This window comes from Archocentrus centrarchus, unplaced genomic scaffold (assembly GCF_007364275.1).
Source record: "Archocentrus centrarchus isolate MPI-CPG fArcCen1 unplaced genomic scaffold, fArcCen1 scaffold_27_ctg1, whole genome shotgun sequence".
NCBI classification, from domain to species: Eukaryota; Metazoa; Chordata; class Actinopteri; order Cichliformes; family Cichlidae; genus Archocentrus; species Archocentrus centrarchus.
Window position 1 is genome coordinate 1,126,015 of NW_022060257.1, and position 18,952 is coordinate 1,144,966.

At 39.8% G+C, this 18,952-nt stretch overlaps 1 protein-coding gene across 1 annotated transcript in view; it reads right to left on the minus strand.

Moving 5' to 3' along the window:
• Nucleotides 1-9,807: 9,807 nt before the first annotated feature.
• Nucleotides 9,808-18,952, minus strand: part of nr6a1a (nuclear receptor subfamily 6, group A, member 1a) — a 51,404-nt gene continuing 42,259 nt past the window's right edge. The window contains exons 7-10 of the mRNA XM_030723801.1: nucleotides 16,553-16,674; nucleotides 16,321-16,473; nucleotides 15,534-15,654; nucleotides 9,808-14,458 (exon numbers count right to left, since the gene is read on the minus strand). Of these exons, the coding sequence (XP_030579661.1) occupies nucleotides 14,374-14,458; nucleotides 15,534-15,654; nucleotides 16,321-16,473; nucleotides 16,553-16,674 (481 nt within the window). The 3' untranslated portion in view covers nucleotides 9,808-14,373. The remainder of the gene's footprint in view (nucleotides 14,459-15,533; nucleotides 15,655-16,320; nucleotides 16,474-16,552; nucleotides 16,675-18,952) is intronic.

Here is an 18,952-nt window from a genome sequence, read left to right on the forward strand (position 1 = left end):
CAAGGACTGATGTCAAGGATTCTGAGAATTGCTACAACAAAACTAACACCAGACTTTGATGCACTGGCAAAAACAACACTGTTCCCACTAAAAGTAAATGTAAGTATTAACACTGTAATGCCTTTTTCATGTTTATGTTTGATATGTATCAATGTGGCTCCAGAGCCAAAATGTTTGTCCACACCTGACCTACAGACAGTGTTTACGTTTGAGTCTGCCTTTGGGGCCTTTTTGGCTAGCATCTGCCTTGTCCATAACTAGATAATACACTAAACTCACTACACTGCACACTAACTACACATTCCAAAAACAGTAAAATCTTTTAAATTTCAAAAGTCACTATTGATATCGCTGTCTCTCTTTCGCCCAGGCACTCCCACAACTTTCCCCTGATCTTCAGCAACCATGTTTCCAAATAATTTTTTGATTGGTTGATGAGGTGCATTTTTCCACCAATAGGAAAGGGGAGGTCATGATTTGCTCACAGCACTTTCTGCTAGCAAATAGCCCATTTTTACTGTTTCTTCCTGCAGTAAACACGCATCCCACGTGAGCACAATATAGAGGAAAAATCATGGTGTAAATTATTGATCATAACTCTGGTTTTATTTGGTTGATCAATATAGTTTAAAAACTAGTACTTAGTTTGAAGTCCACACTTTCAGCACAAGTTGAAACAGAGGCTCACTGAGGTTGCATCCTGCTACTAACATCATCTTAAATCAACAATGTCATGTGGCTGTACCTCCCTTTCGGGGAGGCATATTCATTGAGGGAAACACAAACCTGTACAGTCTTGGCAACAGCTCCCTGAGTGCCATTAGGCATCAGGATGAAATCCTTGGACCCACTGTCAAACCTACACTGGTGCAGTGGGTCCTGGGTTCCTCCTGGTGTACACTAATTCCAGGCCTCATTAGGTGAGAGTATGCAGGTTGCCCTGGTCCAGAGCAACACATTTGCATTTACCCATTCACACACACATTCATACAAGCAATGTTTTTTCTTTCTACAGTACTGTGCAAAAGTCTTGAGTCTTCGCTTCTTTATATTTTGCTGTTTGTTTGTTAAGCCACTCAGCACTCAAGTATAAAAAGAAAAGGCACCTAACTCAAAGAGTGACCTAGTGTTGTGTTTAACAGACAACTTAGCAAAGAAGCAATTTTAATTGTGTCTTTATGGAATTTGTTACTAGCAGTTCACTGCAAAAAGACACATTTTTGTCCTATTTCTTTAGTTGAAAATACAAAAGATACCAAAGACTTTTGCACCAACAAAGTGATTCCCAAAAAGCTATTAGCTGAAGTCTTGGCATATCTCAGCATAGTGTGTGGTGTGTCCTTAAAGAATTTGAGAAAACTGGAAAGTGGAGGATGAAAGATGAAGTATCTGAACAGTATCTGAAAGTCCTGTCCTTAAGACATAGGAAAAAGTCCAACAAAGACCTGACATGGGACCTGAGAGATGCATCTGGCACTTCAGTCGATCCATCTACTGTTCATTGAACCTTCATCATAAATTGGTCTCAGTGGAAGGTCAGTTATACAAGAACTGGACTGAAAATCAGTCGCAAGTTCTACGAAGTGATGAATCCAAATTTGCTTCAGTATTATTGAAGAAGTGTGGGATCCTCTTGACAGAATGGAACAAAAGGCAACCAACATCCAAAGAAGAGCCTTGGAGTGTCCTTCGAGGAGCCTGGAGACCTATTCCTGAAGGCGACTTAAAATAAAATTAAATTAAAGAAAGCTTGCTGAGAGTTTAGGCTGTGTTGAAGAATAAAAGTGATTATATGAAATACTATTATTAGAGTTGTGCAAACTCTGTTTTTGTCTAATATAGCATAGTGTTTGCACATGTTTCAGTGAATTGCTGCACCTGTTTCTAATTTTCCTCGCAAAATATTAAGAAATAAGGGGTGGCTCAAGACTTTTGCACATTACTGTATATCAAAGTGCTTTCTATCTAACATTCACACTTCGACAGAGAGCAACTTGGGGTTCAGTATCTTGCCCAAGGATATTTTGGCATGCAGACTGAAGCAGCCAGGGATCGAGCCACCAACATTCCAATAAGTAGATGACCTGCTCAACCTCATGAGCCACAGCCACCCCCTGGTGTACATATATGTATGTGTGTTTAAGTATAATATATAATATAAATATGCCTGCCCGTTATCCATATTTTCCTGCTGAACTCCTTTTGGGAGGATAGTTCCAACAAAGTCCAATGCACTGTCATGAAAAATCCATTAAGGAAACCACATCATGAGCTATTTTTTTCCACATTATACATGTTTCAATTTTTTTCTCTAAAAATCAGATTTGCACATACAGTAAGATAATATACACATTCTCCATTTTCTTTCTGATTACAACCAAACTATGTAGAACTTTCTTGGAAATGTCCTTGTATTTTACAGCATACTTGACTGAGGTGGAACAGATGCCACCTGGAATGCAGCATGTGACAATGAAAAGGGAAAATACAAATGAAAAAAAAATTATGACATGCATCATGTGACACAAATCTTCACTTCATTCAAAAGATGAAGAATCTCTAAAACTTTAACCAGATGACACACAGATAGTCTTCACTGTGACTGTGTGCATATTTTCATTGAATATCAGCAATATAAGATTATTTATGAACAGCCTCAACACATCATAACACAATCATCATTAATTCAGGTTCAAACTTGAATACAGAGAGTTGGTCAGTGGTTGTATGTTTATTAGGGTCTGTTGTTGGCTAGAGAGAAATCAGTTTTCATTGAAATGTAAATGAGGAAGCCATTTAGCTGTATAGGAATGTATGACAGTGGAATCAGGTAACCCGAGAACAATGTCAGCTAGGATGTTCAAATTCACACCAGAGATGCATCCTGCTTAAGCTAGACACACTCTTGTTTACTATCACAAGGGCTACATGTTGACCAGCAACCCACTGAGGTTTGAGGTTCACATCAGCTCTTCTTACAGGACTTTTGCCAGGAAAAAATTAACAGAATGCCAAAATGCAACGATATAAAGAACTTAATTTTTTCCTTTACCCTTCATTTCATTTGAGCACAGTTCTATCCCTATGATCTGTGAAAGGGCCAGAATCCTTCTTTAGGGTTTTGTTCCAAATATACACACATAGAAATCATCAGTCAGAAAGCATGAAAAAGTAAACACTTATTTGTATGGCTTTAACATAGATGGATCATTAAAATTGAATAAAAGCCAAAAGAGAGACAGCCATAGTTTAGATTCAGGAGCACAGAGAGAAATGTGAGGGAACAAGGTTATTCCTTCTTGCTGGAAGTCTGTCAACTCGCGAGGAGTAAGGAATGGTGGGCTGTTGTCCTGTTATCAGCCTCAGGTCACAGCATGTCAGGGTCAAGGGGAACAAGATGAGAGGGAGAACGTAGGGAGGAGGGCCAGTGGAGGACCACACCAGGTGAAGCCACGCTTCAGGAGCGTGGTGGAGTATGCGTGCCAGAAGAAGCTAAAAGAGGCCGAGTTTAGGTAAAGCTGCACAGCCAGTTCTAACCTTGACACGTGTCTCAACTGACGTAAATAAAGTCAGCCAAAACCAAACTAATGTGGGGTGGATGTAGAGAATGGGAGACTGTGAAAGGAAGTTTTGAGCATCTTAATACAACATTTTGTTTAATTAGATATATATTGATTCTTTTATTGTTATTTTGATCTTTTTCCGTTAGTCACTTCTTTACCGTTCATATAAACAGATAACTACACCTGAATCTAAATAGCAACTCACAATCAAATCTTGGTCTTAGACTGAAACACCTCAACAATGAGGCATGCAGCAAATATTCTGACTGCACGCCTGAACCACCTGCTAAAGTACTTTAGCTAGATCTGATTTAGAATTTTTTTTGTTTTTTTTTCAAAATGCAAAATTAACCAGTTAATACCTACCAAGTCTTGATGCAATTTTACACATTTGGAACACTTAAAAGGAAAAAATGGACAACTGTAAGGTCCCATTGAAAATGCATGTTTGAGAGTTAAAATCCTCCAGGCGCTGAAAATGTTTTTCTTTAGCAAGTGGTAAAAACACAACTGTACCTGTATTCCACAGAGAAACTGCATCAGAAGAGATTAACATGTAACAGAATAGCACTTCACATCTCCCTTGCTGATTTCAATACAATTCAATTCAGTTTTATTTATGTAGCACCAAATCACAACAGACAGCTGTCTCAAGGCACTTTATATTATAAAGTAAAACCATACAATACTCACAGAGAAAATCCAACAGTCAAAGGGTTAAAGAAACAAAGAAGTCAAAGAAACACTCAGTGCATCATGGGAACCCCCCAGCAGCCTAGGCCTATAGCAGCATAACTAAGGGGTGGTTCAGGGTCACCTGATCCAGACCTAACTATAAGTGTGATCAAAAAGGAAGGTTTTAAGCTTAATCTTAAAATAGAGAGGGTGTCTGTCTCCCAAATCCAAGCTGGGAGCTGGTTCCAAAGAAGAGGGGCCTGAAAGCTGAAGGCTCTGCCTCCCATTCTACTCTTAAGTAGAATTGACATTACATGCAAGAGAGCTGAACAGGGCTGTTAAAGGTCCTTAACCCATCAGCAGGACTGATAACTGCTCTTTAGTGCAAGGAAGAACAGGCTGAGCACTGCCAGAGATCTACAAAATGACCTCCAGAAGGCCACTGTTGTGAATGTCTCTGACCAAACAGACTTCATGAGGGTGGCCTGAGGGCCCAACATCCTCTAGTAGGCCTGCCCAGCACTGTGGAGCCCAACTGGCATTTGCCATACCAGAACTGGCAGGTCCACCACTGGTGCCCTGATGATAAGAGCAGGTTCACCCTGAGCATATGTGACAGACATAAAAGTGTCTGGAGAACCTGTGGAGAACATTATGCTGTCTGTAACATCATTCTGCATGACTGGTTTGGTGGTGGGTCAGTGATGATCTGGGGAGGCATATCCATGGAGGGAAACACAGACCTCTATAGGATAGGCAATGGCACCCCATTGTCAGAATCTACGCTGGTGTAGTGGGTCCTGGGTTCTTCCTGGTGCATGACAATGCTCCCCCTCATGTGGTAAGAGTATGCAGGCAGTTCCTGGTGGATGAAGGAATTTATACTACTGACTGACCCCCACGATTGTCTGATCTAAATGCAACAGAGCACCTCTGGGACATTATGTTTTGGTCCATCCGATGCTACCAGGTTGCACCTGAGACTGTCCAGGAGCTCAATTCAATTTTATTTATATAGCGCCAAATCACAACAAACTGTCGCCTCAAGGCGCTTTGTATTGTGGGTAAAGACCCTACAATAATACAGAGAAAACCCAACAGTCAAAACGACCCCCTATGAGCAAGCACTTGGCGACAGTGGAAAGGAAAAACTCCGTTTTAACAGGAAGAAACCTCCAGCAGAACCAGGCTCAGGGAGGGGCAGTCATCTGCCGCGACCGGTTGGGCTGAGGGGAGAGAAAGACATGCTGCGGAAGAGAACCAGAGATTAATATCAATTAATGATTAACAAGTCAGCTCAGTGATGCCCTGCTCCAGACACAGGAGGAGATGTTCCAGGACACCATCTGTCGTCTGCATACAAACGTGCTGGGGCCATACAGACTGCTGAGTACCATTCTGAGTTTCTGCAATGAAATTTCAGTAAAATGGACTATCCTGCTGCATATTTTTTTTACTTTGATTTTCCGGGTGTCTTTGGATTCAGCCCTCTGTAGGTTGATAATTTTCCTTTCCATCAAACAATTTGGCATCCTTTCATTCCTAATAAATTACCCACTCCATATTAATATAGATATCCAGCATTAATATTTTTTCCCATTGTGATCTTTTGTGCTTTCAAAGTGCTCCTTTATTTATTTATTTATTTTTGAGCAGTGTATGTAACAAATCAAGCAGGGCTCTTTATAAAGCAAGGTCATGACTTCACAATATTACAATATTTCACAATATTACAGAGAGAAATAAAACAATCTTCTGTTTTAACAGGAAGAAACCATCTGCCTTGACCAGTTAGGGTTACACAACAATAATAGAGCAAGATAATGACAAAAAGACAAAAAAAAAATGTTGCATGTGATGGATAAGCTATCGTGACATAAGCCCTTGCCTGCAAGTTGATTTCCTCAGTGTACCAAAATTACCTGAACCCAGTGACACTGGCAAGAAAATCGATCTGAACATGGGTGTGTGGTTGAAAACAGGAGGAGGGGGAACCTGAATTACTTCTTATGAGATAAACCATACAAAGTGAATGTGTCATTTTCAAGCTGACACATTTTTAAACTTGAAATTTGAAAGTCATGTTAATTGTTGATTCTACCTCTCTGGATGTGATGCAAGCTGTGAGTCAGTGAAAATAGTTGTGCACTTTATATCTTCTTGTTTCTGAAAATTTGCTTATTCAGCATGTAGTTGGATGGGTTATCTTTGGCCCATCTAGTCAGATGCTGGCCATGCTAAATAGCTACATGCAAAATCTTATTTAGATTTCTGGAGGTTAAGGATCCTGATAAGCAATCCTTTTTTAGGTTTCACACACAATCAATCACAACTTTAAAACCTCCTTCCTTATGTTCAAGGTAGCTGTGGCTCAGGAAGTGGAATGGACGCACGATGCTGAGGCACTTAGGCTCTTTATCTTGGTTCTTGTGTCATTCCTGGGCATTTTTTTAAAGGTTCAGGCTCTCCATAGTGGAGGGCCATGGCCACTGTCTCCAACAATGTTTATGTGGGTGGAACAAGTCAAAGTAACATACATATACTGTAAGTGCCAGGACCCAACTGGCACCTGAGGTTTCCCTGCAGAACTTTGTAACAGGATGTTTAGTGTTAACTCACGTCACCTAACAGTGTTAATGCTTTGGCTGGTTTTGGGCTTTTTAGACTAAGAATATTAAATTGTGAAGATTAAATGAACTAAAAGATGGAGAAAAAAAATCCTCAGGATTTAGAGATCATAAGTTCTGAAGCAGGGGTCCTACTGCACAACTGAGGTTCAGACCAGGAATCTTATCACTGTGTAAAACCATGTGTTTTATCAAAGAGAGAGGATGTTGGACTTTAGTACAGATAACACAATCTCAGTGACTGGCATTTGTGAAGGGCAGCATATGATACCGTGTGCCAAGGTGAGACCAGAAACACCAACACGAGGCAAATAAACATGTTGCACACTGATAATAACATGTTGGTTTTCCTGCGAGATGGTTATCTCTTGCAGATAGGCTCAGGTCCTGCACGCTTACATAATCATGCCTGAAATCCATCCTGTCCCACCCCCACCACTCTAGCCCTCCAGTCGTCAGTGGTGCTGTTGTGCCCAGGGGAATCAGCAGCCTTGACCAGCTGTGATGTGATTAGAGGCTAGTTGGGGTGGCAGGTGGTTGGGGGTAGGAGGGTTAGGACAGCCTGTTAAAAACCACTCCATCAGCCTTGAGGAGATAAAGCGATGTCTCCTGGACCTCCAGCTTGCTCCGTACTCATGATGCAATCAGCAGCCCCACTTAGAACCATCACTCACTGACAAGATAACCTGTGTGCATGAGTGTGTGCACTTATCAGTTTGATATCTGATACGTCCCCGATTTGGGAGCAACATATTAAATGTATTTTTAGGACAGGCTTTTTGGGTGGCTGTGGCTCAGGTGGTAGAGCAGGTCATCTACCTGGGCATCAATCTGTTACTCCTCCAGTCCTCCAAACCCCAAGTTGCCCCCATGTATCTGTGTGAGCGTGTGTGAATTAGAAAGCACTCAAGCAGAGATAAAAGTGCTCGATGAATGTGTGTGTAATCAGGTGAATAAGACATGTAGAAAAGAGCCAATGACTTGTAGAAAAAGTATACAGGTACTATAAGTACTCCCAAGTACTAGTTCATTTACAGAAGGGGCCTGGGTGTTTGGGTTTGTAAAACATAGTGTATTTGAGTAGCCCATAGTGCTTCTCAATAGCATCTATTTGTTAAGTGATAATGTAACAACTCTTTTCCCAGGTACAAATGCCTGAGCATTGGATCAGTTTCTCATATTTTTTATTTTATTGTGGACATTAAGCGTAGGATCAGGATTTAACCACAGAAAGTAATCCAAACCACACAGCACCATATTAATATCTAACCTTGTGTTGTAGATGGGCTCACTAATCCCAAACATTGCCTTCATTAAAGTCTTCATTAAGTTACAGCAAAGCTGCACTTCTTATTTTAAAAAATACTTCAGTCCAGTGGACCAGATCAAAACTTACCATCTCTTGATTTTGTGTTGCTTGATGACAGCCACCTGCATTTCGCATGGATGTTTTCAGCTCTCTGCACTCCTTCCTGGGTGAATTCTATTACCGCTTGTCCAGTTTGGGATTGCGTGGGGAGTACTGTGGAACCTATCACAGCTGTTATGGGGCAGGAAGCAGTGTACACCCTGGACAGATCACCAGTCTATCACACGGCTAACAGAGAGATAACCATTCACACCTACAGTCAATTTAGAATTAGTAGTTAGGAAAGATTCCCATGCACCTCATTCATATAAATGTCACATAAATATTTAGAAGCAGCCAAGATGTAGATCGTATGGATAAAACTAGAAATAATACATTGAATTCATTTCATATAGCTTCAGTTCACAATAACGGTCACCTCAGGGCCCTTTATATTGCCAGTGTTAGGTAGAAATATATGATTAAAAATACTTTATTTGGGAAATTCTTTAAATAGACAACACAAATATTCAACACTTAGAATGAAATCTACTAAATTACACCAGATGTTGCACTTTATATAGTGGTATTGAGCTCAAAGGATAATGCATTTAATTACAAGGTCATTTGTTGCTCTAAATGAAAACTCGATCATAAACTGTAGTCTAAGCGTATCTGGCTACATAGTTGCATCTCTTGTATAGGTTACATAAGGTATAGCCAAGTCATGGCCCAGTAAATTTAACATCAGCCTAAAGTATATGACCCAATATGGTTTGGTTTCAGTTTGCAGTACAGCTTTCTTCTGATGAGCTCAATATTTCACTATTTTAAAGACTAAGTCTACTACAGTATAATACTGTGTAGTTATAGTATATTTTGTATCTGCACTGTATAAAGTATTTAATTTGACCATCATTTAAGGAATGTTAGGGTTAGGTTAATATCCAGAACTTTTTTGAATTTTCACCCATTTAGAACACCCAGAATTTTACTGAAAAACTGTAATGGCAAAGTGTATGAGACTTTATTCATCTTGTAGTTTTTGAAAATTTGCCTGTTTACTATGTGGCCAAAACAAAACCCAACCCTAACCTCAGATGGGTTGCCTGTGAACCAGTGAATATTAAGAGGTGAAAGAAAACAGCTACAGAAGCCTTTGTAGCAATATCTTTGCCTTTTTAAAAACCTTTAAAACAGTATTTAATGAAACAACAGCAGGCAAATCATTTTTTTTAATCTACACATTATATTTGATTAGTGTTTAAAAAAAGAGGTTATTTTCACCTGTTTTGCTATGACTTACACTAAATGAGTGGACCTGGCATGTTTAAAGCAGACAACTCCCTTCCAGGCTGAAACACACTTTGTGTTTATTCTAATGATACTATCTCGTTGTGAATAGCACGTTGGAGTACAACAAGCAGAAGGTCAGGGACAAACACATCCAAATTCCGGTCCCCTCAGCTTTTTGTGCCAGACCTTCTGCCTATCAGTGAATAGAACATCATCTCATTAGTTTCCATCATCGCATGCGTAGAAAAGCCAAGAGCTGGACAGCAAGAAACTGGAAGACAGCCCACGTGCACTTGCATAATGTTCACATTTATTTTATTTCAAGTCCTAACACATTCTAAACATGCTTTAAACACATAATGGATCACATTCTTCACAGGTAGTTAACGTAATAAGAGCAGACAAAAGATTTCTGATGAGAAAAACAATGGTGTTTCAGTTGTCTGATGACAGCGTATACATTGATTTCTTCCCTGAGATACGTCGCCAGCGTACTACTCATGTCCCTCGAGGCCCTCTCATCGTGTGTACCTGTAACCAGGCTCTGATGGTGCTACTGCACGACAGTTGGACACATTTGTTCTTCTGTCTATAGTGGCTTTTTATAGGAAAGTAGTGGAAGGTGGTTCATTGTTTATCACAGCTGCAACAAACTGAGCAAAACCATTTTCTAAAATTCACTGAGATTTTGGGAGAATTACAACAGGAGTCCAAGACAAGCAATATGAGCAATTAGGGGATGAAATATTAAAAGGGACCTATTCTGCTTCTCCTTATTTTCTGGTGTGCTCTAAACAAACCATTTCTACTTTTGTCTCTGTAACACGGCAGTTTGAGCAGATATCCCTAATATTGTCATGTTTGGCACAGAGGCCACACCCACCTGCTGTTCTTTCTATCTACAAGCGACAGCAAAACTGAAGAAAGCTGGCTTAAAGGGAGTAAAACTGCTTGTTTCAGACATTGGATGAACTGAGAGGTTCCAAAAAAGGCCCAATACAGATCATTTTGAACTGTGAATCAAGCAAACCTAATGCACTATAAGAATAAAAACTATGAACCTGTAAATAAACAGAACAGGTCCCCTTTAAGAATTTTTTTGAAGGAGAATTAGACTTCAAAGCACCATAAAAGTTTGTTGTAGTTATCAGAAAGCACATCCAGAAAATATGATGAATATAAGCTGTTTCTACAAGAACAGTGAACCTTTTGGGCAATTCACTTACAGATTAGTTAGTCTGACTCTATACTACACATCTATAGATCTTGAATTAAAGGCCATTACGATGATAGGACAGCAACTAAAACCCAGAATCTAACTTTATAGGCAAACTCTATTTTGGGGTAGGTATGTGTCCAGCCCCAGCGGTAACACCACCGTGGTCTGTCTGTGGTTGCATGTCACAGCGTTACAGTTACACAAGCATGTAAAACGTAAAGAGGTGTCAGTCTGACCACAATTACATTCTCAGATTGATAATTGATCATAACCACCATTGGCTGCTATGATATAATACTCTGTTATCTTGAGCTGCCTCACCAATGAACAACAATCATGGAGCACAATGTTCAAACACACACCCACACTGGCATATCATGGCATGGCAAATACAGCAAATAGGCATTCAAAAGATAACAAGGCATATTTGGATAAGGTCAACATGGAAAAATGCAGCACTGGTTCACTGCAGGCAGAACACATCACATGAACGCTTTATCAGCACACTGACACTGACATCGCATTGACATTCTTTCATCTTTGGTATTTGATTCGTGATAACAGGGCAGGAGTGAAATATATGATGCTCATTCAACATGAAACAGCATATTAAAAAATGAGAAAAAAAAAAAGAGAAGGCAAAAGGAGGAGGAAGAAGGTCCCTAAAAGCTCCTGAGTGCCTGAGGTAGAGAGGAAAACGAGGCAACTGCATTTAAAAAGAAGAGAACAGTGTTAGTGGTTAATATGCATCTGTAAGGTCACAGAGTGGATCGAGAGACACAAAACCCCAACATCGGTGTAATGAAAGCAATAAATAAGAAAAAAAAAATGTTTGCCCGTAACTAACATTGTGAGGTAGTTTCAGTACAGAAATGGCATATCCCTTTGTCTGCACACAACACACAAATACTAATACAGGAACTTAAAAAAAAAAAAAATAACACCTTCCCCAGCGTGTGTGTATCAAACCGTAACAGTTAGGAAGTGCGAGTGGTGGCAGTGAAGGTGGCTGAGGTGAAATTTTATTTGGTGTTGATGAGCAGATATTATTTGCTGCTAACATTAAAGGAAAAAAATCCCCCCTCAGATCCTGTTCCACTGTCAGATCTCAGCAGTGTGTGATGTTCAGTGCATTCCTCAAGTCACTTTGCTGTTGGACACCCTGAACTGTTTTTCTAGCAGTGTTGCTGTACAAACACATGGGAGTATTGTATACCCAACAGCCAAGCCTGACAGCTCTAAGCAATGTTAAAGCATCACATTTAAATGGAATTTTAACCTTTTAGTCACATCATAAAAACTTTGCTACAAAAAATTGCCCTGAGAGATTGTGATGTAAAGGGTCAGTTCATCAAAACTACAAAATAATGTTACTTCTATTTTCAGATAGTTTGGTTTAATGTTTCCAAATTTGAAGAATACTGCCTCTACATGTAGCAAGAACTTCAGGTGAATTTAGGTGAACAGAATTAATTTTAATAACGAAAACACCACAATTGCTTTGACCTCTGTGACTTAAATGTAACCCGACCCCTATGTGGTTCGCTGGTGACCTGATGGACGAGAATGAGGCTTTTCCCCAGAGGCTTGATATGTAGTTGGAAACAGCGACGGCTCCAAAGCATCACATTTGAGGTGTAAACCTATTCAGAAATTATAGAAAAGGCTTGAATATGTCAGTAGTGCCCATGTAAAACATGGCTGATGAGGCCTGAGTAATACTTTAGTCCACAGAGTAGACAGGTGAATGTCCAACAACAAAAAAGAAGTCAGCTAAAGTTTAGAAAACGATAGGTGTTGTCTTCACTCCAAACCCAAAAAAAAGCTAAAAAGAAAATAATCCCAAAACATTCTTAATTATGAACTACAAAAGGTACATGAAAATGTAAAAAAAAAAAAAAAAAATCAAAAGACAAAACGAGGCTAACTGAAGCATTTGAAGGAGGAACGCCACATTGGACTGGTGGTGTTGTTAGGGCTGGACATAATGGGAGGGAAGCCGGGACATTCTCAAGATGCCACAGCCTTTTGCTTCGTCCATCATCAATGCCAAGAGTTTTAAAAATCTGCCCCGCATACCTCACCTTCAAACTAAATCCACTATCACTGAATGAAAGGGAGGGTGGGGTGGAAAAAAAACCCAAAAAACAAACAAAAAAAAACACCTTTCTACAACAGGACCTACAATGTCCTGGAACCTACATCTACTAATACTACAAGTACATCAGTATGGTCACTGAGGAACTCCTGAATGCAATACATAACACTCACTTTACCCTGTTTAGATCCAGGTCGGTAGGGACCTGAGAGAGGAACACATTGGGTGGGCAGTGGCCAAGTTCAAGGGTCAAGGTCTCCAAACCTCACTGTCGTGTGCAAAAGAGAGTTGTTGCAAGGACTGCATTTTGTCTGCATTTCAAATTACATAAATCGTGAAATGGCTAGAAGCTTGAGGAATCCAAAAAGACACTTCAAGTGGTCTGAAATGATCATCTCGCACTTTAAAAATAAAGACCATTTTTCTGTGGCTACACTTTTAAAAACAATGTGCATATCTGTGACAGAGGGTATGCAAGCCAGAGGTAAGTCACCTAAATTCCTCTAAGCCCAGCCTAGATTCATTGAAATACGACTGTGGTCAATCACACTGATACTCATAGCCAGATTAAACTGATAATCCATTAGATGTTCAACTTCAGGCCAGTAAATGATATTTTCATTTTTATTTCATTTAAAAACATCGACAATCAGGCCTGAACGAGGTCTCCACATGTTCTAGTGTGAAATCTGGGTCAGGTCTGATTTACATTCTGCAATATCTAAGAAAAAATTGACTGCCATTCAAAACTGGCCAATAGAGCTTTAAAACTGAACAACTGATTCGAAGCTGAAGAAAATGGAATCTAACCATTTAAACAAAACTGCAGTCAATAAGCATTGATTTTTAAATGGTTTGTTTCAGTGGGTTCTAATAAGGTTGGCATGCACAGAGCACCCACAACATTAAAACCAATGTTGAAGTGAATATCATCATCTTGTTACTATGCAAGTTCTGGCATTAAATGTGGATGTTACTTTGATAGCTCCAACACACTTTACATTCACCACGTCACTGGCAACCAATCTAAGGTTAGGGTTAGATAACATCCACCCCTTTTAACAGAATGGCCACCTGTTTGGAACACAAAAGTGTAAAATGATTTCCTTGAAAAAAATGTGAAGCCAAAATTTATCAGGGTTTCTTTGTAATTTTTCTGAAAATTTGCCTATTTCGAATGTAGGTGAAGAAAACACTACATTCTAACCCACACCCTAAAGTTATCAGCAATTTGGTGTTTGTTAGGACGCTGTAGACCAGGATAACCACACCTTCCTCTGCCAATTGCACACCCCGATGGCAGCTGTCTCCCCCAGAAGACCGTGAATTGCAAAATCTGGTCGAGATTGTTTTTTTCACTCAATCTCCGAAGTCCCCAAATTTAATCAAGCATCCATTTTATATGCTGAAAAGATCCTTATCTGACATGATCCAAAAGATCCCCTGCCAGTGTCCGATTAACAGACACTAGGACATTGGCTTCTGGGTGCGGCCACGGGACGGATAAGTTAACAGACTCAACAGTCTTATGGCCATGTCCTGATGAGTCAGTATTTGTTTAGAAGCACAACGCATACCAAATATTTTGCAGCTGGTTTTAATGTTGTGGCTGATCGGTGTATATTGTTTCCACACATTTTATGAACTACCATTTTAATCACACAGCCAGTCGCAGTGTGTTGAGAGCAGGCTAAAATGCATCACCTTCCCTGGCAATGAAGGCTGCAGAGCACAAAAACAAAAAATAATCCCTCTAACGAGAGCCATCGTGTCTGCTCTATGCATATACGTGTGCACAAGAAAGTGTGCATTTTTAGCTGTGTTTACAATGAAATCTGGCAACGTACTTTTCTGTCCTGCAGAGCGTCTTGCCTCTGAAACAGACTGATTAATTTCTTATCCTTATCCTTCGTTGATAAGAAAAGGGTTTTGTTGAGCTGTCAGCTCCCTACTCATCGGTGGGTGCTTGACATTGCATAACACTTTGGTCAAGAGAGAAAAATAATAAAAAGAAAAACAGCAAACCTAGCTGTCCTCCCCTTCCCTGCAATAAAGCCATACATCCCTAGTCTATGATTGTTAAAAAAATACCCGTATGCTCCTATTCAATGATCCCACAGATCCAACAACTGTCACCTTAACTCATGGAATGTTAAATTGACAAGACCGCCTCCTAAAAGCAGGATGTCTGACTGTAATTTTGCTAATTAAATTTGTATTTTCAGTGGAACAAAAAACTGTTTTATTCAGACTGATTTATGCAGCTTCTTTGAACATTCATCTCTGATTGAGGTATTAAAGCATCCACAGGGTTTTGGTATAGACTGGGCAACTCTTCATTTAACAGTAAGAAAAGGTACCTGAAAATAGCAACAACATCTTCCTGAGGTAGTCTCAAAACACTCGTCACGTGTGCCTAGGTGCCCCATCTGTATAAAATAAACTCTTTTAAAGTCTAGCTCTAGCAACGGCAACACTGACACATGGAGCAAAATGGATACACACTTGTAAACGCCAAAGACCAATGCATCTACGAGCATTTGTTTTGTACAGAAGCATGTGCACAGTGTAAATCAGAATACATTCAGCTCTGTCGTGTAATAAATATATAAAGTAAAAAGTTACAAAAAACAAAATAGCTGCTTGTCACATTCACAAGAGGGGAGACCAGTCCTCGACTCGGGTGTCGGGGAGGGTTTAGTTTCCAGAGGAGGCGGTCACACAGGGCGATGGACCGGTCCTGTAGCTGGTCAGGCTGGATTTGCAGGAGTGCAAGACTGCTTTGAACAAGAGAGGGAGCTGCTCCAGAGGGACATTCACCAGCTTTGCTGAGAAGAAAATCAAAACACACAGGACTTTAGTTCATGATTAGCTTAGCTTAGCTAGCAGAGACATGTCTCATTGTCTCCAATCTCATTGTACATCCTGTATAATGACAACAAAGGCATTCTATTCTATTCTATTCTATTCTACTCATGTCCAAGAAGCAATCAAATGACAAATGAAGGGATTGCAAGTGCCTAAAACTGCAGTTCCTCTGGTGGCCATGTGAGGCTGGCACCAACAGTGTTCAGACTCATGTTAAACTGTCCTATCCCAGGAATGAAATGAACAGGTTAACATGTAGGAACTAGGAGGGCACTCAGTGGAGCACACACCTCGCTATAAAACTCTTATTTGTTATTTGTGTGGCTTTAACGCATTAAAATATTTTTGACAGAAATATGTGACAAATAATAATACATCCTGCTGCATGACACACACTTTTAGCCATGACTGTATTTATCACTAGATAAAATTAACATTCCATTCCTTTCTGAGTAACTAGCTTGTTATTCAAGTGGCAGGGCGGGGAACCATACATATCAGAAGGTCAGCAGCTGACAGAGACTTAATTGTGTTTCATAACTGAATATAAACTGGTCTGACACAATACAGAAATACATTTCTAAAGTTTCCAGCATTCAACATTCAACTTTTCTTTGAGGCCTTACTTGAGATGCAGCGGATATCCGGCAGACACATCATGATCTCAGGGAAGCGCTTAGGCTGGAGTGGGTACTTAGACTCAATGTAGTCCTGACACACGCACCAGTAGCGTTTATTCAGCTGCTCAAGCTGGGAGATGTTGGACAGTCCTCTGATATCTGTAGAGGGAAGGAAGGTATCAAAGTCATGTGAGGAAGCTTGCAATGGTGAGGAAAAGAAACACTGGAGATTTGTTACCTTGGTTGAGGAAGTTGATGGTTTTCATACAGGCGTACTCCTCATTGCTGATCTTTAAATGGTGGAGTTTGCGGAACAGAATTATCAACCTCTCCATCACTTCCATCCCATCCTCACTGAATCTGAGCAATCACACACAAACTTGTCAGTTATGCTGGAAAAAAATGAAGCGCTATTAAATCTGTAACTCATCTAAAACTCTGTTAGGTTAATAAACCCATTAATCTAACAAAGAATTAGGTTAGTGGGTTTACTGTCCTCATTAGAATCCACTGTATAATGAAAAAAAGAAAAAAAAATCCTCCCAACACCATTATCTTAATCTTCCATGCTTCAATGGCGAAGGCAAAAAATAAGGGAGGGAAGATGTCAGATCTATTAAAAGTGCTTAAAACATCTTGCTGATCCCACAGCCTGATGAAGAAAAGATCCATAAATTGATTCTACTTTTCAAACATCAGCAATGCCACTGTAAATCAAACACCCACTTCTAAAACCACTAAACTGTGGGCAAATTGACCGAAGAAGCAGAGCTGTATTATACGGTATGTGTCATAAGGTCAGATTATACAGGTTTGATTTACACAGGAACCCTCTGTCACTCCCTTCCCCACACATCCTTTTCTACCTAGAGCGAAACATGCATATATAGTGTACATGCCAGACAGTGCTAGCCACAGCTCAGTCCTGAGGAGTCCTCCTATTCACGGACCACTTCACTGGGCCTCACCCAGCAATAACACCTTTCCTGCTGTGACGGAGAAAAATATCAAGCCATTTTAGAGATGATGAGCTCACAAAGTGGAACATCTTGCCTTTGCAGAGGGAATGTTTAACTCCCGACTGCTGCCGTCATTCTTAGTGAAATATAGAACTGGCACAGCTCCAGGACCATAAAACTAACATTTAATATCTTATAGTAAAAAAGCCCCACAAAAGACAAATAGGAGGCAGCTGTAATCACCATAGATGAGATAGTATTACCAAAACATATCACATGAATGAGGGTAATTTCTTTCTGATATGTAACAATGTCATGACTATCGAGCTAGAGTCCTTACTGTTGTGCTTATGTGTGTCAGATTAAGCTATTTGGCTTCAGTGTCAGACAAGGTTATTTTTAAAGTAGTAACTGTACTTTTAAAGCAGCCTTTTTGACTCAGTTACAATAAAAAAATGACAAGACTGCCATTAACAAGTAACTCCTAAACTCAGAAGTTCCCTACTGAGAAAATTTACTCATTCAAGCAACTTTTACACTACCAAAAATTAAACATTGCTTTCCACTTACCTCTAACTGTAATTCTTACACACTGACTTTGCTTGTTGCATAGTGAGCTGATGTTGGTAGCTTCTCCTCCACCACAGAAGCAGTGATAAGCTTTTTTTCCTTGGGAGCGATGGCTTTAACCAACCTTAGAGCTAGCCTCTGCAATGTAGCCTAAATAGCTACCCTCCTTCACAGGCCTCATCACCAGTCTTGTGGAGCTATACTTAGTTTGTGGGTGCTTCTTTAAAATTTGAATAAGAGCTTCTTAGCCACTGACTGATATTTATTATTAATTGGGGTGGCTATGGCTCAGCTGGCAGAGCAGGTCACCTACTAATCAGAAGGTTGGTGGTTTGATCCCTGGTTGAATCAGTCTTCAAAGTATCCTTGGGCAAAATACTGAACCCCGAGTTGCTCCCCGATGTGTTCATTGGAGTGTGAATGTGTGTGAATGTTAGATAGAAAGCAATTGGGCAAAGTGCTTGTATGAATGGGTGTAAATGGGTGAATGAGGAATGTTGTATAAAGCGCTTTGAGTGTTCGAGTAGAAAAGCACTCTATATTTAATAATATGAATACTTCAACAATGTGAAGGCTATTGTCTGTGCCAACATGCACAATGACTGGATTGGACACAGCTTACATACCACTAGAAGGAATGGGGAAATACAGTAAGACATTCAGCAATACACAGTAATGGGTTGGTTATTTGGGAAAAGTAATAACTGATTTATTACTTAGTTACTCTTTGCAGCTACAAAAAAAAAAAAAAATCTAATCAATCTATCAATGAATCTAAATACTCTAACGTGTTTCTTTGCTAGATAAGCCAACATTAGTCTGTTTAGAGCAGTACAAAGAAATTTTTAGTCACAGTGACACATCATTACCTTAAAAAAGGAAATGATACAGGTGTTTCTCTCTATCATATCAGCACACAAACAGCTCTGCTTTAGAATTTCAATAGCCACATATTTTTTCAGGAGTTGGTGAATGCTAAATCTCTATTAACTAGCTGCTAACGTTGGCTATCTGTAATCTGCTGCTGGGTTAGCATACAGCTCTTTCAGTAAAAAACAGCTGTGGTTGAAACCAGGTTTGAGAGCACTGAGGAAAATAAAGAACAGTTG